Source organism: Vanacampus margaritifer, chromosome 2 (genome assembly GCF_051991255.1).
Source record: "Vanacampus margaritifer isolate UIUO_Vmar chromosome 2, RoL_Vmar_1.0, whole genome shotgun sequence".
NCBI classification, from domain to species: domain Eukaryota; kingdom Metazoa; phylum Chordata; class Actinopteri; order Syngnathiformes; family Syngnathidae; genus Vanacampus; species Vanacampus margaritifer.
In genome coordinates, this window is record NC_135433.1 from 27,664,954 (window position 1) to 27,687,079 (window position 22,126).

A 22,126-nucleotide genomic window follows, 5' to 3' on the forward strand; every position below is an offset into this window, starting at 1 on the left:
TGCATATATTAATACATACACGGTGTGAAAGAAATTTGCGACACACATTAGAGACACTCCTAAAATGCCAAATTTAGACAAATACTTCAATATGCTAATGATACCACATACTTGTAGGTATGATCGTTGGTGACCATTGTACTACAGTATAATACGGCCGTTCAAACTTTACATTCTTGGACTTAACATGCTAAGAACATTCTGTCAAACTGAGTTTGAGAAATGAACATCACAGCTTTGTTAAAAAAATAACAAAGCAAATAGTTTGGTATTTGTCATGATTTTGGAGTGGTAAAAAGAAAACAGACTACAACGTTGATTTAAGCTCTTTATTTTACAACAATTACACATGATGGAAAAGAGGACTGACTTAAGCATTCTGAGTCTGAGCTGCTTCCATCATCATCCTCTCCTTTTGCTTCATCAGACATTTCCTGGCATTGGCATATGCTCCAAGGTCCCCATCTGGGCCAAGACACGCACATGAAATGATTCTCAAGGTAAAAAGTCTTCATTGAATGTAGTTAAGGTAAAGTGTTAGTGAAAGTGAAGTTATAAAATGAAAAAACTTACAGCGTAACTGGAAGTTCTTAGCAACCTCGTTGAACTGCTCTATCTCCTTAGTACAGTTCTGATCAAAGCTGTTGCCTTCTCTCTGATGGCAGGCCCCCATACGTTCCTGCATTATCTTCAAAATCTCCTTGTCCACTTTGCTGAGATATGACAACAATAATAACAGTTCATGTCTTGACGGTACCAGTCATAATTGAGCATTTAAAGAATAATTTTTAATACCGCTGTTGTAATGGGATCTAATGGGAGCTTGTGTGAGTGTACCAAATGTCCATTTTGATTGAACGCAAGAAATCATCTCACATGTCTCTCCTAAACTGCATATCAGCCTCATAGTAGCACAGGTAATCCCCCTGTTGGCACTCGGTCATGTCGGGAACGCGGCGGAACTTCTGGTGGTAGTAGGCCAGCTTGTTTTTAGCCTGAATGCTGTCGATAAATACTAAAAAGAGAAGAAAGCACATTTGAAGGATGTTTAAAAACAAGGGAGGGCATCTGTAACCATCCAATGACTTTGTGTGATTGCATTTTGGTATTGAAACAAATAATTGCAAAGTAGAAACTACTGCCCATCTGTTTTATTTTTATTTTTTATGTTGAATGGTAGGTGTTCTGAAGCCTCATGGGCTGATTGACTAGCATTACCCTAAGGTTTTCCAATACATATTTTTCTTGTTTGGTCTCGTTAGATGCGATACAAATGACTATTTGGCTTGTATAGTATTCTTGTCGTTGGTGATTTCTCCCCTACTTACATTGTTAATTTTCAAAGGTGAAACCCATTTGTTTCTTTCTTGAACGCCCTCACATTTACGAAAGACACAAATGCTTTTATATGAAAATCCCTGGCTAATTTTCTGTTATTTGGAACATACCTGCTCCGTTTAGTGTGACTTTTACAAATGCCACAACCATAGTGTTTTAAAAACTGTTCTTATCTCTAATGTGCACATATACAATGCGTTTCAAGATGCATTGTAGGATACTGTTTATACATACGACAAAATGGCGTGGTGATTCAGAACACAGCCTAAACATTAGAAGGCACTCACTCCTGTTAAACCGTAACACAATTGTAATTCGTGAAACATTTTACAATGTAGATGCACCTAAAAAAAATATATATATAATGATAGTTCGCGTCATTTTCGGGCATCAGTAGCCGTGTTGTTGTGCTAGCAGTCAGCTAGCTGTGTTAGCTTCGCTTACCTTTAAATGTGGTGACAGGCAGGTCCACAGAGTAATAGAAGACGTTCTTCAAAATCTCGGCTGGGTTTGGCAGATCCGTCTGTTTATTAACAACTGGAGTCTTCTGAGGAGGCTCTGGATATGCATCCTTATTAAAGTCGGACGGCATTTTGCCTGCCTTGAATGGACGCAGAAGAAATCTTCGACCTCGACGGTTCTCCTCTCGAGGTAGCGCATGCGCATTAGGGACAACGTAATGGCGAACTGGAGGTCAGTCAAAAATTGTTTTATGCACACGTATTGCCTAATGATAGTTTAGTTTTGGTATTTTAAAACAGTAGACGTTGCGTTTTTTTAAATTTCTATATATATATTTTTTATTTAGAATTTAAAATCATATATTTTTCCAAACAGGAAGGTCGAAGAGTAAAGGTCAGAGTTAAAGGTGCTATACATTGAGCTGCCAACAGATGTCAACAAAGACCCTTAAAAAAACAGCTCAAACTTTATCACATTGTAAAAAAAAAACAAAAAACGTCATGGCACACCACTCAGCAAAATAAATAAAAAGTGGATAAACGGATTAAATATGTACTGTAACTTTAAAGAAAACAATCTTAACTCTTTCGCGCGGCACACCTGATGATATCTCACGGTCATGCCACGCTAATGTGCCCTGGCACACTGGTTAAGAATCACTGCTTTACTCAGCAATGTGGAACATACAAAAATGGCATCAGTTGCCATAAAATGTCAACATATCTGCAAAAGAGGGCAGAAGCTACAGAATAAGCTAACAACAACAACAACAACAAAATACAATTTATAAACATTAAAGACAAAATGACATAAATAAATTCAGGATGTGTTCATCTTAATGCAAGGGGGGATTTCTTCAGGATGTTAGAGTATTTGTTACTTTGGTATTTTAATTTAATGTACTAAATTCCAAATTTGTTGATAACATGTTGAAAATTTGGGCTAGGTTTTGGAAAAAATGTTGTGGATGAAAGATGTTGCAATACATTGGATGAGATTTAAGCTTGATGAAATGTAGAAAGTGCAGATGTCGATAACTGATAAGAAAGCCGATAATTGTTTGCAAAATTAACTTGAATACACATTTCTTTACAACAATTGCTTTATCATCTAGTTTATTTGTATGACGTCAAATTGGTCGATAATTGCCGATAATTATCGACCACCAATATTATTGTGCATGTAATTTTAATTTCAATAACATGTTATGATGCATCAAATCCGGCCTTCCTGGGTGGAGTTTGCATGTTCTTCCCGTGCTTGCGTGGGTTTTCTCCGGGCTCTCCGGTTTCCTCCCACATTCCAAAGACATGCATGGCAGGTTGATTGAACACTTTAATTTGTCCCTAGGTGTGATTGTGAGTGTGGATGGTTGTTCGTCTCTTTGTGTCCTGCAATTGTCCGGCAACCAGATCAGGTTTCTAGTATCATATCTCTACGTACTCTGTCTCTCGCCCAGAGACGGCTGGCATAGGCTCCAGCACGCCCGCGACGCTGGTGAGGATAAGCGGTTTGAAGAATGAATGGGAAGAGTGCTGCGCTTTTTCAACGCATTGCGCCAATGGAGCTTTGCACTGCCACCCGCTGGCATAGATTCACAATACTTTCTGAACTCGACCCTCTAATCTTTTCATTTACTTTTCTGGGTGAGGCGAAAGACTAAATACAGTATGTCACACACACATTCATTGAATATAACAGACAGACTGTTGAACATGAGCATGTGGAGTACAAATGTGATCAAACATGTATATTGGCAACATAAGGAAAAAACAGCAATGTCTCTTCTCTTGTCTGAGGGCACGTGCCACATAACTGCCGGCGTATTAATATGTGCTTGGTCACACAGTGAGCAATGCCTCCTGCAGTTGCTGATCCCTTCTCACGCATGCGTTTGAACAGGAAATATGCCAATTCAGCTATTTTAGTGTTGAAGTCATTGACATTATTGGATTGAAAAAATAAAATCAATGTAAAGCACAGACTAAAATGGAAAACAATTTTATGTAATTATTATTGTTTTTTTTATTCTTCACATGCAGGGAGCCCTGCCTGCCCTGACCGCATGTACAGTACATGGTTTCAATTTAATGTTGACTTGTTTTCATTTTATAGGGAAAAAAAGACACTATTGTATACCAGGAAAACATGTTGTTTGGTTGTCTTTGGAGAATTGGTTATAAATCTCTACCGTTTTGAATAAGTTGTTGCAATTTTGATATGCAGTATAGTCTACAACAAGCCTTTTTAATTTGTTTGCCTTTGGGCATATAGTTGCTCCGATATTCATATTTCAAATGAAGTTCAAACTGTTTTGATGAATCGTACTTATATGGTGTTGTTCGTTTGTAGCCATGCACCTAAATTTACCAAGTCAAGTTAGTCAACCAATGTAACTAACCGATGTTACAACTCACTGACTTGGGCTATGATTTGTATGTGTTTAACTAAGATGAACTTGGTCACCTGACAATAAAATCCTTCCTCCTCCCCACTCCATTCTTGGCTAAATGGTTCCTCTCTACTAGACTTGGCACCAGCTTAAACTTCGGAGTGCCCACTCCTCCCGTCTTTTGCACTTTGGCAAACACGGCTCGTGAGTGGGGTCAGACACCAAATTAGAGCCTCACACTGTGTGCCTTCTACGTCAGGGTCTTTTTTGTAGCTCTCGCCTGGTCAGCGTGTGCAGACATGGTCAGTGGTCTTTGTGTTGCGCTTCTATTCTTCTTTAATGTGTCTTTTTGTTTTCATCTGAGATTCTGGCTCTTTATACTAATGTCTGAAATCTATATTGACGTGCATGTGTTGGCTTTGGCTTATGCCCTCTCTAGTCACATCGCAAATTTCACGCACCGCGCCATGGACACTTGGGCTTTCTCCCTCGCAAACGTAGCAAGAGGCTCAGAGGCAGAGTGCGTACGTGGCCTAAAGATGACCCCAGCAAGCCTGTGCATCTCACCGCCTTCTTGGGATACAAAGCTGGCATGACCCACACCCTCAGAGAGGTGCACCGCGTTGGTCTCAGTATGTACATAAAGTGCAGTGGAGCATGTGGAATATTTGTTAGGAATAGCAATTTACAAAAGTGCATTATTTTGAAATTACCTCCTAACGTAGCTATGATCCACCAATCCCCCTTTTAAAATCTACCTAGTAAATCTCACTAAATGACCCACATACCTACCGTGGATATAAGAAGTCTGCGCACCCACTGGAACAGCTGGTCTTCATTTTGGTTTAAACAATGCACTTCATATAATGGCAGGTTGCCTCCCATTTAACATGAGTTTGAATGTGATTGGTAATTCTAAACACAGACACATTCCCAGTTATAAAGTGATGTGCACGCTTGTAAAACCACATTATTTCAGCCTACCCATTCGAAAAGATGATTATTTTTCAATTAAATTGTACAATTACGGTAAGTGACATTCATATCATTTAAAAAAACATGTTGAAATATTTTTTTCTTTCTCTTATTTATTACTAAAACTGGCATTTGAACAGGGGTGTGTAGATTTTTTCAAAGTTCAAAACTAAGGCTTTTGGAATGGAGTGTGTGACTGACTTGGTTCCAGGCGAAGACTGGAGGGCCCTTCTCCTCATTGTCCCCCTCTTCCTCTTGTCTCCCTCCATCAGCGATCATGTACCTCGGCCGATGCCATCACCTACAGCTAAATTAACATCGAAAGGAATAGCCAACTCAAAATATTTCTATACAACAATGTGTTCTATGCTCCCCCACTGGTGTAAACACGGCATTCTGATTGATATTGCGTTTGTGGAACATGAACTAAGTAGCAAAAAACACCTGTTTTTTACTCATCTCAGGGGGCGGCCATTTTGTCACATGCTGTCGAGTGAAAATAATATCAGTTGCTCAGGTAACGACCAATCACGGCTCACCTGTTATCGGCGTTTGGTCATGTGATGTTAGCAAGCTGATCAGTGATGTGTTGTTACCTTCGCCCTGAGTAACTGTGATGTCATTTTCTGTCGACACAAACTCATGTTGCACAAAAACAATATCAACCAGAATGTCGTGTTTAGACTAGTACTCATTCAGTACCGGACTAAAAAAAAAACACAGTTCAAACGTTTTTGATGCAAAAATAAATAAATACAATCATAAAAGCATACAAAAGGATTGTACTAAAAAGTTAAATACAGTTGAACTGTACTTAGGCAGTGATTCTTTCACGTGCCACTTATAGGAGACCTGGCACCAGGAGTACCTCATTTCTATTTACTCCACAGAGCAAACTAAGCGGGAAGAAGTAGAGGCGGTTACCATCATTGAGACCCCCCCACTCATTGTGGTCGGAGTGGTGGGCTACATCCGCACCGTGCGGGGTCTACGTTCCCTCAAGACCATCTTTGCTGAGCATCTCAGTGACGAGTGCAAGCGCAAATTCTACAAAAACTGGTGTGTGATGTTACCGCCGGAAAATTAGGTACTATACACCTGCACAACCCCGCGCATGTTTTCATTCGTTTCAGGCACAAGAGTAAGAAGAAGGCCTTCACTAAATACAGTAAAAAGTGGCAAGACGAGGCAGGAAAGAAATCACTGGACAAGGATTTTACTCTGATGAGAAAATATTGTTCAGTCATTCGGATTATTGTTCATTCTCAGGTAAGACAATGTTTCCGGACAACCTTTAGATGATAACCATGTAGATGACTTCTCTAAAAGCAACATCTAGCTTTCACTGTGGCAAAAGGGCAACATCCACCTGACCACATGCAATAGAGGGATTAGATGTCACATCTCCCAGCTACTTTGTGCAAACCAAGTCTGTCCGCGTAAGCGCCTGCCGTTTCAAATGACAAGTTTAAAAATACTTTTTAGAGCAGAACTTGTCAGACTTTGCCAGGGGTAAACCTTGATTTTGGCAGCCAACAAGGTGAAGGTGGTAAGCCAAGGCCATTTATAACAGTGTGCGAAAGTTTCAGCTTGGTAAGACGATCAATATGCACTTCTAAGAAGTGATGTGAGCTCATGATTTGAACATGGCGAGTTCAAACGTGATCCTGTGAGATGAAGTGTATCTTACTTCTCACTACACAGTTCTACATTCTACTTCACTGGTCTTTTAACTCATTTTCAGATGCGATTGCTGCCCATAAAGCAGAAGAAGGCTCACGTCTTGGAGGTGCAGTTAAACGGGGGCAGCATTTCGGAAAAGGTGGATTGGGCAAAGGAGCGTCTGGAGAAAGCTGTGCCCGTGTCTGCTGTTTTCCAGCAAGATGAGTTGATTGATATCATTGGAGTCACAAAGGGTCACGGCTTTAAAGGTTAGATGCCAGTCATCCAGAAAAACTAATATTTCACCATGATGTCACATGCACTTCCGGGTGGTGAAAGAGGCTAAATATAATGTCCTCTTTTGCGTGTTCAAAAATCATTGAAGACAGATTTCCTGTGAGAAATTCCTTGCAAGGATGATTTATTAAAACAGAGAATTCTCCGGTCATCGTGACAACCCTGAACATCACGTATGAGGTGGAATTTTCAGAGTGCCCATGTGCCCCTCCCTTTGCGGAATCCAGCTTTTAAAGAATCGAGTTTTGAAAGTAAACGCCCTTTCTCCTCCTACTAAGAATGAGTAGAACAGATTGGTTCTCACACAATATGTTACATAATATTATTTTCGTACACAGACTGCACCTGTTTTTCATTTTTAGACAAAATATACTCTCAGGGTACTTTTTCTCAAAACAATATCCCACAAACAAGTTGAACCAGATTTAGAGTGGCCGTGAGCGATGGCGCAAACAGAGTGTCTGTGTGTGTGTGCTCTCTCAAAGCAGATTCTGTTCTCAAGAACAAAATGTGTGTGCGCAACACTGAGAAGGAATTTTAGACCAAACAAGGTGTACCAGCTTAGGTTAAGGTCAAATTATACAATATCCCGAGAAAAAAAAATCACAAATTTGCCACTTTATAAACTTGCAAATTTTTGAGTTTTTTTACGATATAAAGTGGCAAATTTCCGAGTTTATAAAGTGGCAATTTTGCCAATTTATATGGTGGCAGATTTGCGAGAGAGAAAAAAAAACTTACGAGAAATACACGTAGCGTACTACTCGACTGTTTGTGCCAATACTTTTCGGCCGGGTTTCCATATAAGGAGATAGTAATTGCTTTAGCATATTAACCATATCATGTTAAGCATTCGCTCTTTAAACCGTTGTATACGGCCACTGGCCAGCGACAAAGACGCCTCACTTTGCGAAGGTCCACACCCGGACGATTAAGCATTTAAGTTAATTTGTTAAAATGTATATTTACTTGTACAATTATGTTTCCAGAATTATTATTTACATTCATACATTTTGTTTTTAAGTATCTAAATTGATGTGTCAAAACTGCTGCTCTCCGTCATTTACTTGCATTTACCTAAAGTATGCTAGCATCTGATTGGATAGTGTTAGTTAGCTGATAGGGGATCAAGTGGTAAATTGATTCAAAAATAGATCTGGTGGAAATTCAGACATAGTTAGAAAAAAAAAGATAGATTTCAGTTCTACCAGCCTGGCGCCTATTGTTTCCAAAAAAAAGGTCTATAAACTAACTCATTGATCACTGATAGGTGTGACAAGCCGCTGGCACACAAAGAAGCTTCCCAGGAAAACTCACAAGGGTCTGCGCAAGGTGGCGTGCATCGGAGCGTGGCATCCATCTCGAGTGGGGTTCAGCATAGCACGGGCTGGTCAAAAGGGCTTTCACCACCGTACTGAGATCAACAAAAAGGTCTGCTTTGCGCCTATGACCAAAACGCTGGAATATTTTCACTTAATGATTAAGTTTTGTCTCCTGCTGTCCTCAGATTTATCGAATCGGTAGGGGCGTTCATATGCAGGATGGAAAGGTGATCCGGAATAATGCTTCCACGATCTATGATGTCAGCCAGAAGACCATTTCTCCCATGGTATTTACATTTCCAGACTGTAGATCAGCTGGGGCGTCAAGCTCAATTTTGCCGTGGGTTTCCTCAGAGGACCGTTACGACTGTAAAACCATATCCAGTGGTGTCTTGAGATAAGAGTTTAATTTGTTCCTTGGCCATGCTGATATCTTAAAACCCTGATTGTGACCATGCTGGTAATAAAACTTTTTTTTAATTTTTTTATCTCAAATGATGTTTTCCAATTGAAATGAATGGAAATGCCATTCATCTGTTTCAGCCCGCCCCAAAAAGCTCAAAATTTAAAACAAAAAACAAAAGTGTTTTTAATCAGAGAACTACTCTAGAATATTGAGCTTTATACAAACATAGCCTCCAGTAGAATATAAAAATAAAACCGTTTCTGGCACTTAAAAAAAAAGTATTTACTTCAGTGGTGTTTTATGGTGTCTGCCGTATTAATTATGTGTTATTAATTTTATTTACTGATATACTTGACCTACTTACCTACTACTTTTGTGTTATTTTGTTTCACTTGTCTTTACTGCATGAGTGATTTCTATTCCATATACATCACTTGTATGCAGTGATGGTTGTTTTAAAGTGCTTTATAAAGATGAGTTGAGAGCTAAATTCAATTTCATGATGAAAAGCTTTGTTTTGAATACAAATATGTATTGATTTTCTTTAGACAGCAAACTTCCACTGCATCTGCCTGGCAATAATCAGCGTGAAGCCTCTTTTTCAAAATTTGTTCAATAACTGCTAAACTGCTTGTGTTGGGTTAAGTTCAGACACAATACAAAGCTCACTATCTCAATTTTTTGCTTGCAATTAGACTTAACTGCTTCTATCGTGTAACTGCAGTTCAATTGTTTCGTCACTATTGTCAAGACATCATTGTACATATATAATCAACTGATTATATATTCGCAGATTTTTTTTTGTTTTACAGTATATCCAATTTCCTCTTCAATTTTTCCTTCTGTCAATCTGTTCCTGTCCTAATTTCTGCAGGGAGGCTTTCCGCACTACGGCGAGGTAAATAATGATTTTGTCATGGTGAAAGGTTGTGTAATCGGTGCTAAGAAACGCGTCCTGACCCTCCGAAAGGTATGTCTCACCTTTTTAATGGCTTTCATCTGCACTCCATATATGAAATTGATAACCATCTTCCTTCCAAGTCATTGCTAGTGCACTCGTCTCGCAAAGCGTTGGAAGCCATCGAGCTCAAGTACATTGACACCACATCCAAGTTTGGTCACGGTCGCTTCCAGACCGCGCAGGAGAAAAGAGCTTTTATGGTCAGCAACTTCTGCCAAATTATACAACCATGTTGATTTCTTCTTATGCTCCCATTGGTTCTGATTTCTGCTCTGTGGCTTACCTGCAGGGTCCACAAAAGAAGGATGCATTCAAAATTTTACCAGAGCCTCAACCTGAGGAGATGTAAAACATTTGGGAGTATTTTCCAGGATGAAGCAGAGTTCACTGGAAGGAAGGTGAAATGTATCAATTAAAAATACAAATAAAGGTTTTAAACATTTTTTATTGAACCAACAGGAGTCACTTATTAATACATTATCAACAATTTGGTTTGGGCATGCAAGACTAACAATTACAAAACTTTCCAGTAAAAGTTGGACAGGTGTCAACAATATGCCAGAAAATGGCACCAAAACGATATATATAAATATTTTTATTTATTTATGAGATATTACTTTCGCTTGAGCACAAAAACAATCAGGAGTTTTTCAATGAATAACCGAGAATAGCTTCTCTCACACAACTCCCCCAAAACCTGTGATTAAAAAAATCTCTCTCTCTATATATAATCTGTAGCCAAATGGCAATTTTCAATAATAATCACTAGACTCATTCAAATCACGTCCGCCAGTGGGCATTCTTATCTCCCGTTCGTAGGCCTCCATGGGTGATGGGCGGTGATGACGTGTATCCTCACAGGTTGCGAATGGCCTCGACGGGCCACAGGTCATGAGTGGCACAAATAAATCATCCATGTTGGGCATGACAAACCATTTCTGTTAATGACAACAAAGCCGGATGAAATGGTATGAGGTTGTGTTTACTGTCCAACCCTGTTGAGGAAGTGAGACTGACCTGGAACTCCCCCTTGAGCTTTTTCTCAATCCACTCTGTGATTTGAGTGAAGGTAACCTCCCTCTCTCCAAGCATGGGACGCACACTTAGGTCTAATTTAGGAGGTGCCCGGAAACTGTACCTGAACCACAAAGGTAAAACAAAAACAAAATATTTTGCTTGACTGCATGTATTCTTACACACACACATGAAAACAAGACACTGAATACCATATCCTGTCGGAAGGAGGCGGCGGGATATTAATAGCCAGAGTTCCAGAGAGCTCCAGAACTTCAACGGTGAGCATCAGAGACATGTTGGTCACCTCAGCTATCTTCTTCCAGATGTACTCATTCTCTCTGGCCTTCTGGAAATATTTTGACTTTGTTATCTTGTCCATAAATTTCAGAATCTTTGTACTGGTGCTGCCTGCTGAGTTCCTGGGAACGATACGGTATATATTGCCACTCACATTTTAACTGTCAAACTAAATAAAACAATTTAATCGCGCATTAAATCATAACAACCACATAGCTTTGCCTTAGAAAGGCCAATTAGCTTAATGCTAACAATGCAAAATACCAATGACAAGCTGATGAATAGCATCTGTGGTACAACTCTTTCATCAACAGATACTTGAACACAATTAAGATACATGATTGTACAGTGTGGTTGGTGGCACACATTTGCCTGTTCAAAAATGCCCGCCTCTTAAAACACCACAATATATTAACATACATGTCAGCTGCACCCATTGCCCTCGTATCTCCCCCACTCTCCCGGGGCGTAGTGGGTAGGAAGTCCTCGTCCTCGGAAGAGGCCGCACTTGATGACTCTTCGTCACTGCCAACCAGTTTAGACAACCTGCGTTTTGACCACCGGGGGGAGAAAACCCCACACTCACATTAGAGCCTCTACTGAAACATATTATTTATCAAACACCATCATAGACCTGTGCGATATAACGTTACAATGGGGTATATGCCTGGGCGTGGGCGGGTCTGCCCCTCTGTTGGCTGCTGGGTGGCGGCTGCGTCTTGGTCGTTTCCTGGGTCTCGTGGGGGGTGCTGTGTTGCGGGGCTCTCCCTGGTGTCCGGGGCGGCGCCGCCCCGGCGCGGTCCGTCGCTCTGGGTCCGGCGACGCGGGTCGGGGCCTGTGGGCCGCCGGGGTGCCCCGTGGTTCCCTCTCCCCTCCCCCTTCCTCCCCCTTGCTTCCTCTCCCTTTTCACCTCTCCCCGCCCGTCCTCCGCCTCCCTGTCCCTTCTCCCTCGTCGCCCTTCCTCCTCCTCTCCCCCTCTCTCTGCGGCCCTGCCGCTGCCTCCTGCCCTTCCTGTCGTCTCCTTCCCCCGTCCCCTCCCCCTCCCCTGTCCGCCCTCTTCCCCCTCCCCTAGGCCGGGGGTTCCATCCGTGGCCCGGGTCTCGGCGCTCCGGGGGCCGGGGGAGTGGGCGGGATTGGTGTTGTGCCCGCCCCGCTCCGGTGGGCCTCCGGGCACTTCGGGTGGGCCCCGGTATCCGGGGGGCGAGCCCCGCCGGGGTCCCGGTGGGGTGGGTGGGGGTTTTGGTGGGCGGGTGCGCCTCCCCCCCCCGCCCGGTTGGGGGGGGCCCAGCTGGTCGCTCCTCTTAACTCACTGCACTAGTTTTGCACAATACATTTTAGGGCACATAACACACTTTGGGGGGGAGTGGGGTGGGGTGGAGACACCGTCTCCGCCCTGCAGCTCCCCTCCAAATTTTAATGCACCACACAACTGGGGGGGGGGGGGGCATCGGTTGGGGCAGGCCGCAGTATGGAGCAGTGCTGCGGTCGCCTGTCCGTGTGTCGGCGAGCTGGCGAACTTAGTAACAGGGTTAGTTTTTCACTTAGATCGTTGGGGTGACGACCGGGGCCTCTCCCCGCTGGGCCTGGGGTTCGGGGATGCCGCCCGTCCTCCGGTGCCCCCATCTCCCCTTCTGCCCCTGGTGTTCCGTCCCTCCGCGTGGTGGGGTGGGCGCGGGTGCCCTCTCCGCTCCGCTGCCCGGCCCCCTCTTCGGCGCAGATGCCTGGGTGCGGTGTGTCCCCGGGGTCTGGGGTCGGGGGCTGGGGGGCTGTCGGTTGGTGGGGGTGGGGGCGGGGGCGGCTTGGTTGGTGGGGGAGTGGTGGTGGGGGTGCCGGGGTGGGGGGTGCTGGGGTGGGGAGGGTGTCTGGGGATTTGGGGACCTGGGGGCGGTTGGGGTGGGTGGCGGGGGGCGTGGGGGGAGCGGGGGTTGTGGGCCGGTGGGGTGCCTGGTGGGCCTGCAGTGCCCCGTCCTGCTGCGTTGGGTTGGGGGCGCGGGCCGCGTTGGGGTGGGGGGCGCTCCTGCTCCGGGGTTTGCTCTCCGGCCGGTGGCCCCTGCGGGGCCCGGGGGTCGTCCATTGGCGCGGCCGCGGCCTGGGGGGCCCTGAGGTGTTGCGCTTGCTTTGTCCTGGCGGGGGTCGACGGCTCCCCTCTTTGGTGGAGATTTTCATGCATGCTAGATCCACCACACCAGCATCTATCGAGACTCAGACACAATTTGTTTCTCCCTCAGGTCATTGATTCGGTGGAGGCTGGTGTCTGTGGATCTCACTCTGCTTCGTCTGTCCTTTCTACCTTTCCTCAGTTTCTCCTTTGGGCCCTTGAGGTTTCCCTGATTTGTTGGAGTTTAGATGTCTCTGGGGTTGGTGAAGGTTAGTGGCCTGGTGGGTGGTGTCTGGTTGGTGCTGGGCTTCGCTTTTCTTTCTTTTCTTTGGTCCCCCTTCGGGTCTCCTGGCGGCCCCACGACTCTGGCTGGATTTTGAAGTGTTCGGTTTAGGTGAACGGTATGGGAATTCTTATTATTTTTTCTTTCTCACGCACGCACGCACGCACGCACAAACACACATACAAAAAAAAAAAAAAAGGGAGAATGATGATGACATTTCAAATGATCAATACTGAGATCTCCCAGAAAAAAAAACAAAAAAAAACAAAACAATGGGGTATATGCCACTGAGGAGGCTGGACTTCAGACTTCCTGGTTTTCACACATCAGTTTTGTTTCCGTTTCCTGTTTGCGACGTGTGGGCCGCGTCCCAGTTCTTGCGCTTCCGCCTTTGTGACCCTCGGATGCGCGTTCCCATCGACGGGCGCGAGTGCGTAGTGTGTGTGTCTGTTGAGACGCCCTGCACACTCTGGCAAATTGGCGGGAGCGCGCGGTTGGGGGGCGCAGGGGTGGGGGCGCGAGTGTTGGAACGCGGCCATCAGTGGCCGGAAACGACGCTAATGTGTGAAACCCGAAGTCAGAAGTCCGTGACATCTACCCCATATATATCAAAAATTTGAATATACTACAATATTATCGAGGCATACTTGAGTGTTACTTGGAGTACTGAGTGGTATTTGAATTCTTTGCACTGTACTGCATTCCTTGAAAAGCGGTTGTACATACAGATACTGTACTTTGAATACTATAAATATATATATATACAGCTGTGTGCCGGTGGGGTGCCTGGTGGGCCGGCAGTGCTGGGGGCGCGAGCCGTGTTGGGGTGGGGGAGCGCTCCGGCTTTCTTGGTTTGCTATCTGGCTGGTGGCCCCCACGGGGCCCGGGGGTTGTACCCTGGCGCTGCCGAGGCCTGGGGGGCCCTGGGGGGTTGTGCTTGCCCTGTCCTGGCCAGGTTCGACGGCTCCCCTCTTTGGCGGAGGTTTTTCATGCACACCAGATCCACCACACCAGCATCTACTGAAATTCAAACACAACCTGCTTCTTCCTCTGGTCGTTGAATTGGTGGAATCTGATGTCTGTGGATCTCACTCTGCTTCATCCATCCTTCCTTCCTTTCTTTAGTCTTTCCTTTGGTCTCTTGAGGTCTCCCTAATTTGTTGGAATGGATATGCTTCTGGGGCTGGTGAAAGATTCTAGTTTGTAACCCTGTGTGTAGTAGTTGGTATCTGGTCGGTGCTGGATTTCACTTTCCTTTCTTTTCTTTGATCCTTCCTCGGGTCTCCTGACAACTTCACGACTCAATCGGGATTCTGAAGTATTCGGTTCAGGTGAAGGGTATGGGATTTTTAATAGGTTTTGAATTAATGAGTACAAAATTGCCATTGATTTCATATAATTTTTAAAAAACTTTACCGGGATGTCTATTGTTATCAGAATAGGGATTTTTGTTGTTGTTGTCCTTTTCTTACCACTCTACACCACTAATTGGACTGAATAGTACACTTTACCGTTCTCGCTGGGCCTCTGAAATGCATTGATCCTTGTCTTGGTCATCTTTACCCATCTTACTCAGGTTCATCTTTGTTTGCAGGGTCATTTGAAAGCTGCCTGTGTACATGAGCTCAAGGTCCAACCACAGACCTGAAATTTAATGTATTCATCATTACGATTTTTTATTGTACATGCTGACTATAAAAGGCCTTTACAAAAATAATGCTATGTTTCCGCACCTCTGTGGTCCAGTGTAGGTTTGGATATGTTGAGGATTTGAGGAAAGCGAGTGCCAATGTCCAGGTCAACCAGTGCCAGCTCACTCATCAAGTATTTTAACTTTAGTGAGACAAATTTCATCTTTTAGGAGACCTTACATGTCGTGCAAAACACCATCAACACATTTACATATTTTAAATCCCAGTAGCGAAGGTATTTGGTGCCTGGGCCTTCAGTGGGGACTTAGAACTAAATAGCACCACAACTAAGTCATTTATAGACATCATCAATACTATCCAACAGGGCAGGGCAAAATTCAGAATTCAATTTTAATTGAGGTGGCAAACAGGAAATAGAATTGTAATTCAAATTCGAATTGCAGGAAGTAGAACTGAAATTCCATATAATTCAAATAAATTCCTGATGCAAAATGAAAGTGAATTTTGTCATTCCCTCTTACCTTGAACTTCAAGAGTTTCTGCTGGATCTTGCAGGCCACCACGTCGGTCCAGTACTGATCCTGTAAAAAGCTCCAGAAAATCCTGCCCAGCAGTGAGTTCAACCACGCAGTTTGGGCCTCTGCCTCATTGGCGGCGACTAACTCGGCTCTGGCCGCTTCGGCGTAGACCTGCATCAAAACAGAGTCATTACACAAGTAACCAAGAGCCATAGTATGGTACGTGTTTTAAAACGTACGCTATTTGGAAGTTTAGTCTAATAATTTGTTTCATAAGCAATGCCATTAATCCATTCCAAATCCTCAAAAATCACATATGTGTCATATTTTCATTCAAGTGTTGTAAAATATAGACACACAATACAACATTATTACCAACAGCGTAAAAACAATTGCTAAAGTGTTATTACGCCGAAAGTCACATACACACTGCAGTACATTTGAGAGTTGTAGCCAAGCATGCGATATTATGAGCTGCACTCATGCAGTGGTTTCATTTCGTATTTCATTTCGACTGATTATGCCGAATAAACAACCAAAGTGCATCGGTGACTATACTTGCAAGTCAAGGTACTACTTAAAAAAAAAAAAAAAAGGCGCAATAATGCGTTTTAAAAATACACAAAATTCTCGATGTTTCTGAAAAGTAATGTAAAAGTAAAATTGGCATGTCATTTCACTAACAGTCTGTTTTGCAGAACCAGCATCCAGCACTAATTACGGTACAGGTGACAGCAAAGGCAACTTTTACCTTTTTCTGAGATCCGGGGCTTCCCTTATCGCCAACCGTGTCTTGAGCAGGACCGCGGCTCTCCGAGCCAGCCAGCTGTGTCATGTAGGCTGTGTAGTCCAATGATTTCCTTGCTCTCGTCGCTTCCGGAAGTTTAGAATGCTCCTCTGTGCTTTCTTTACCAGCATCTCCACCAAGTGATTTGTCCGAGTGAGAGAAATGACACCACTGAACATCTCTGACACTCAACATGATTTCAGTACTCTAGAGGTGCAACAATTAATTGACAGCTAATCGATTTAATAACCAATTAATCGTTTAGAGACCTTGTTTAACTTTACATTCTCTCAAGAGGTAAACAAACATTTTGATTGGTGTTATTGGCCCCAAAAGGGGAATGTATGTTTGAAGGAGACCTAACCCTGTTGCTTAATTGTACATTTAGTGAATCAATTTATTTGTGCATTTTCTGAACTGCCAAATAGATTTATGTCTGTTTTTCAGTAAAGGGATGGAATTAATTAAACTCTTCTTAGAGCACCACTGTATTTTCAAAGGCAGATTTCCGATCCATTCATAGTGCAGGTGTGCCTACACAACAAAACGCCCAGTGCTGAATTAACTACCCCAGAGATGATTTTAACACTTTTTCTGAGTTTTTATAGCTCCACACTTTCCAGAGTTAAATCAACACTTTTAAAATTGTTTTTTTTTTGTTAACACTACGCCCAGTGCTGAATTAACTACCCCAGAGATGATTTTAACACTTTTTCAGAGTTTTTATAGCTCCACACTTTCCAGAGTTAAATCAACACTTTTAAAATAGTTTTTTTTTTGTTAACACTGGTAGAGAGAACATTTTAACTCACTCAGCAGTTAACATTACAGGAGCAGATAAGTCACTCTTCTCAGACACTCTTAAACATGGACTCCCAAAGGGTCTGCCCTGACTGGGATTAGATCCCCAGTATCGTGTAATTTATGTCAGTGGCCCGACCCACTGAGCTATCCCGCCAGTACATCTGCCCTTCGTTCTAAAAGTTTAACATGTTCAAAAGTACATCGGTGCGACAGAACTGGGATGTCGTCATTAGTTTCATTGCAAACAATAAATCCAAATTTGTATTCAAGACCATCAACTTGAATCCAACTAATTGAGAACACTTCTCAAAGACAGCATTTGGAGCCTGTCATTGTTGACCACAGTTTTAGTGAGTAAAAATGACTTCATGGGCCCAAACTCCCTTTTGTCATTTTTTTTCCAAGAGATAAGCAAGGAGGAAACGAGGAGGAAAACTGTGCTGCCTTGTCAAACTGTTAAAGTGCAGGTGCAAGGTGAGGAGTTTTAATCTAACTCTATGTGAACCATTCTGTGAAACAACACTGATTCTGGACACCATTGAAAATGTTAAAACTACACTTTGGGACTCCCACAAATTTACTATAGTGAAGTGTCTGCTTACCTGTGTTCACACCGCTTGCGACTCCACTCGCAGAAGCAGACCGGAAGTTCTCGAACCACTCCTCTTTCTCTCTGCCCGTACAGGCAAACAGGTAGAGGATAACAGGAGGCATGTTGTGCTCAGAGGTGGCATGATTTCTTTTTGAACCTTCTCCCTCCTGTTCTTCCGGCACATTCTCCTCCCCTACTTCCCCCTCGGCTAGAGTGATGCAGATGGGGTATTTTTTGTTCCAGACCCTCTTCCGAGCCAAACCAGGAGGTGCAAGAGATACCTGATGATGGCAGTCAACAGAATGGCATTACATTGTGATTACAAAGGAGCAATAGCCCATCAGTACAGTGAGATACACAAACCTGACAGTTTGCCAGCTGGTAGGTGCATGAAGGCAAATGTGTGATCTCTTGGGTCGGCCCATCAGACGCTTGCGGATGCGACAGCCGGAGCTGGGTGCCCGCCAAGCTTGCAAAGACAGGATGTGTGGCAGACTGGTGGAACGTCTCCGGGTTGTAACTGAGTGTTTGTTTCAGCCAACCCTGTGAGACATTTTTAAGGATTTTAATCAATACTGAGTCAAACAAACCACATTTATCATACTACAAATTAAGGGTGTGCCCAAAAAATCGATTCTCATAAGAATCGGATTTCTCATTTAGTACGATTCAGAATCGATTTTAAATGTCCCCAAATCGATTTTATTTAAATTATTTTATACTGTCTTGCCTTTGTTTGTGTGTGCCTTTATTGGGAGCGCTTTTCATGTTGTACTCGATTTGGCCACTTAGGGGCAGTGTGGTTCCACGCAGTCTGATACACTGTCAAGCTGTAGCCACATTAGAGAGTAGAAGGAAAAAGTCACGATCAAGTTATTCCAATAAAAGTTTTTTTGCAGCGTGGAGCCGTTCTTTTGAGTGATAAAAGTTCCGCGAGTAGCGCGCTAATTAGCATTAGCGAGTCAGACTGGAGTAGATCATTACGATTCTTTGCACATCTATAAATTGAATCAAAAATCATTCTTAACCGAAAATCGAAGCCCAAAAAATCGGAATCGAATCGTGAGACATTCAAAGATTCCCACCCCTACTACAAATATTGTAGTTTTTTTTTCAATGTTAGTTATGGTATGTTTTGAACATTGGTTCTTCACCTGGGTTCGATCAAACCCCACATACGACTCAAATGATGACATGCCCACTTGACCATCATTGGATGCAGGTGATCACGCTACATTGCTTGGCCTATCAGTGTTGCAGGGAATTTGGTGCAAAATAGTCAACTTGTGACTGTTGTGATGCTGCATCGTGTGATTTCTCTATTATTGTAATCCCTTCATACGAACTGTCGAGCTAAACAAAAAAAGTGGTCGCATAAATATGTGCAATATGAATTCACATGTATAATGGAACGTATGGTGTTCCACAGGGTTCAATTCTGGGGCCTCTGCTGTTTACATTGTATCTGCTACCCCTGAGTCCCATCTTAAGAAAACAACGGTGGTTGTTTTAAAGTGCTCTATAAAAATAGTTGAGTCAGTCCTAACTGCCTGTTTTGCAATGCCTACTTGAGCAATTCTATTCCAGCACGACTATAGCTATCTAGCAAAACTAAAGGAACATTTCCTTAATAAACTGTATGGAGATGGAGACTACAAGAACACAACACTTGCTGAATTTGAGGTGAAGAGAGCCATATTTGATGAAAAGGCTACTTCCCTTTTTTTGTGTGTGTGTTACGCAGCAAAGTGAATTTGTATTTTTTATTGATTTATTTAGTTTTCAAAAAATAAATGTTTGGTGAATGCACATAGAAAACTGGTTGGGTATACCCGCAAAAAGGTTAAGAATATTTGTTGTGAAAACAATTCCACTCCAGAGATTGTTGTGACAGGAAAGTCACTGAATTATATGTTTTAGATGAAAGGTTTTGTGCTTCAGTCATCAATATCGCCTGGCAAACATTTTGGGGTAAAGTAGCTGAGATAGGCTCCAGCTCACTTGTGACCAAAATGTGGACAAGCGCTAGAGGAAATCAGTAGATGGAATTTTATTTTTACCTCTAGTGTTTCCGGATGAACATGCTTTACATCCGGTGGATCCCTTTTTCTTGGCTTGATGTAGCCTGACTTTGATGCAGAACTTGAGCATCGTACAGCGAGCACAAACGCAAGCACCGATCCCAGAATGAAACCACAGGCGACCCCTACCGACACGCCGGTCACATAGGCGGCTATGGGTATGGTGGACAACACATACGCCACAAGCCCCACCGGGAAGAGCCAGTGAATCTGAAACAATATGTTTGGGACTGTGCCACCAGATTGAGGGTGTTGTTCCGCTCTCGATCCGTTTGGCAGGACCACCACCTTTTTCATATCACTGTAAGTGTGAATCCCTAAGTGATTGTCTCCGCCAGACCGCCACTGTTCTAGAGACACAAAGGAGCTCCATCGACGTCTTCTCAGAAGAGCATCACATACATCCACTTCAGCGGTCCTCTGGCACTTAAGGTCTGCATCTTCTCGTCCCGGCGTTCCTTGGTAGGCCGGTGAGCCTCTCTCACCTGGAGTCCAGCTCTGTCGGCGCCTTTCTTTCTTTCTTTCTTTCTCATCATGCATGGTCTGATTGAACTTGCTCCGAAACTCATGCGAGGCTTCATAACGCTCACTACATTGGTCCTCCTTCCCGGTTAGCAATGAGGTGTTTCTACGCTTGCTAGCAGACATGAGATCGGCATAAGGTGGTGTTTGTTGGCCATTTTTCTCATTTGCAGGGATCATTGTCTGTGTTTGCTTCAATCGATGCTTTGTGTCTGCCTCAGGGATGTTGACATATGGCTCAACCTTGCCAGAGAATTGAGGTTTTCTTCTCAGGTCTGAGGGGGAAGTTTTGACCAGGTTGGTAGGCGCAAATATACGTGAGGAGGAAGATGCAGACAAATCTTTAAAAGAGGCGGGGCAGGACAGCGAGTGAGGCAGCTGGTAGCTTTGGCTCTGGTCGGGCTGCTCTTCCAAGGGTTTGTCTTTGGAGAAGGTCACGGAGGGACCCTCCTTTTGGTAGACCATGTTTAAGAAGGGCCCACTCTCATCCATTCTGGGTTTACAACCAGTCCAAGAGGAATGGGAAAGTTTCAAATTATGGCACACTAGATGCTTGGAAGTCATTGGACCGTCTCATGGAGCCTGATGAAAGTCAAACTGAAAAATGAGATCCAAAAACACATTAGAATCCTTACTTTAAAGGGATACTTGACTTATTTAGTCATTTTCAGCAGTAGGAAAATAAGTTTGTGTCTTTGATTAATGTGATAACTTCATTATTTTTCATGTACAATTGATGCCTTTGAAGCATATTTTGCCACTTGCCATGCTCCGTAACCGTAACGACCAATCATAGCTCAGTTTTCAAGGGATTAACTGAAAAAATAGATCCCTAATGTCAGAATGAAGAAATTAAATACCATCACTCACTTTATAATATTTGCAGTAGTGTTTTGGGATTCATACGGTTCAAATCGGCTAAACAAGCTCATTGAGGTCTCCTGTGCTCAATTACCACATAAAATGTTGAATTTTACAATGACAAAAATGAAAAATTATACAACCACACCTTTATCCATCGTAAATGTCTTTGTACCCTTGCCATTTGACTTCAGGGAACATATTATGCATTTCCAGCGCTGGAAAACTTATAATTATCTTGGATGGTCAATTGTGGAAGATGGCAGGAATTTCTTGACAGTGCTATGCAGAGAAATGTGTACATTTACTCACCCAAATTGTCATAAATGACCCGCTGTCTTGTGAAGAAATTATTTTGAGTGTGTTACGTGCGTCATCTGCCTCCTGCAAGCAACTGTATGTACTGTACTTCAAAAAACGTTTGTTTCTCTGATTGCCTCTTTCCCCACGCTGGTCTCTTTAAGGCGTCAAGCCAAAGCATCATAATGTGATTATTGGTCTCCAAAGAGCAGTAGACTAGACGAACCTCCTAATCCAGATTAGTTTTGGAGTAGTTGACAGTGCTGTTCATCCTGTCAACGTCAAAAGACAAGAGGGATCGAGTGCGAACACTTACTTAATCGCACCTGTATTGCATGTTCTTACTTTAAATTAAAACGTAGATTTATCATTTGGTTACGTGTACAACTGCACTGCATCATATAGGGCGACATGCTTCTAATATTCGTCTGAAAATAAATGCACTAAAATGTACGTTAGTTTGGTGCAGTGCAATTCCTCATTAGATAGACTGGCAAAG

The 22,126-nt window shown here is 43.2% G+C and overlaps 3 protein-coding genes across 8 annotated transcripts; 1 reads left to right on the plus strand and 2 right to left on the minus strand.

Moving 5' to 3' along the window:
- Positions 1-315: 315 nt before the first annotated feature.
- On the minus strand, positions 316-2,012 carry ndufb10 (NADH:ubiquinone oxidoreductase subunit B10). The gene is made up of 4 exons (XM_077559156.1): positions 1,783-2,012; positions 877-1,015; positions 574-713; positions 316-465 (listed from the first exon to the last, which is right to left on the minus strand). The coding sequence occupies exons 1-4, from the start codon at positions 1,928-1,930 to the stop codon at positions 371-373; spliced, it is 522 nt and encodes a 173-aa protein (XP_077415282.1). The 5' UTR covers positions 1,931-2,012; the 3' UTR covers positions 316-370.
- On the plus strand, positions 463-10,233 carry LOC144044626 (large ribosomal subunit protein uL3-like). 2 transcript variants are annotated; one of them, XM_077559153.1, is made up of 10 exons: positions 463-500; positions 4,632-4,824; positions 6,058-6,226; positions 6,301-6,436; positions 6,912-7,098; positions 8,397-8,557; positions 8,634-8,735; positions 9,729-9,824; positions 9,896-10,015; positions 10,105-10,233. In XM_077559153.1, exons 1-10 carry the CDS (start codon positions 489-491, stop codon positions 10,162-10,164), a joined length of 1,236 nt encoding a protein of 411 aa, XP_077415279.1. In that variant the 5' UTR covers positions 463-488; the 3' UTR covers positions 10,165-10,233. The 2 variants fall into 2 exon arrangements, with proteins under 2 accessions (XP_077415279.1, XP_077415280.1); XM_077559154.1 differs by lacking the exon at positions 463-500 and adding an exon at positions 4,396-4,494.
- A 7-nt stretch (positions 10,234-10,240) lies between these two features.
- LOC144044624 (testis-expressed protein 2-like) lies at positions 10,241-22,111 on the minus strand. 5 transcript variants are annotated; one of them, XM_077559149.1, is made up of 12 exons: positions 21,640-22,095; positions 19,924-21,063; positions 18,227-18,406; positions 17,874-18,144; positions 16,432-16,586; positions 15,684-15,851; positions 15,244-15,343; positions 15,022-15,154; positions 11,550-11,675; positions 11,042-11,251; positions 10,833-10,953; positions 10,241-10,753 (listed from the first exon to the last, which is right to left on the minus strand). In XM_077559149.1, the coding sequence occupies exons 2-12, from the start codon at positions 21,028-21,030 to the stop codon at positions 10,568-10,570; spliced, it is 2,757 nt and encodes a 918-aa protein (XP_077415275.1). In that variant the 5' UTR covers positions 21,031-21,063; positions 21,640-22,095; the 3' UTR covers positions 10,241-10,567. The 5 variants fall into 5 exon arrangements, 4 of the variants coding, with proteins under 4 accessions (XP_077415275.1, XP_077415273.1, XP_077415274.1 ...); XM_077559147.1 differs by having other exon boundaries at positions 16,432-16,598; positions 21,640-22,091; XM_077559148.1 differs by lacking the exon at positions 21,640-22,095 and adding an exon at positions 21,476-21,612 and having other exon boundaries at positions 16,432-16,598.
- Between the last annotated feature and the right edge of the window lie 15 nt (positions 22,112-22,126).

Coding starts and splice junctions, on each gene's coding strand:
- ndufb10 (XM_077559156.1), bottom strand. CDS start 1,930: ATGCCGTCCGACTTTAATAAGGATGCATATCCAGAGCCTCCTCAGAAG. Junction 1,016..1,782: donor GCCTGTCACCACATTTAAAG/GTAAGCGAAGCT, acceptor TTCTCTTTTTAG/TATTTATCGACAGCATTCAG. Junction 466..573: donor TAAGAACTTCCAGTTACGCT/GTAAGTTTTTTC, acceptor GTCTTGGCCCAG/ATGGGGACCTTGGAGCATAT.
- LOC144044626 (XM_077559153.1), top strand. Junction 8,558..8,633: donor GTACTGAGATCAACAAAAAG/GTCTGCTTTGCG, acceptor TGCTGTCCTCAG/ATTTATCGAATCGGTAGGGG. Junction 8,736..9,728: donor AGAAGACCATTTCTCCCATG/GTATTTACATTT, acceptor TAATTTCTGCAG/GGAGGCTTTCCGCACTACGG.
- LOC144044624 (XM_077559147.1), bottom strand. CDS start 21,030: ATGACTTCCAAGCATCTAGTGTGCCATAATTTGAAACTTTCCCATTCC. Junction 15,344..15,683: donor AGAAACTCTTGAAGTTCAAG/GTAAGAGGGAAT, acceptor GTCTCACTAAAG/TTAAAATACTTGATGAGTGA. Junction 11,252..11,549: donor GCAATGGGTGCAGCTGACAT/GTATGTTAATAT, acceptor TATCGTTCCCAG/GAACTCAGCAGGCAGCACCA.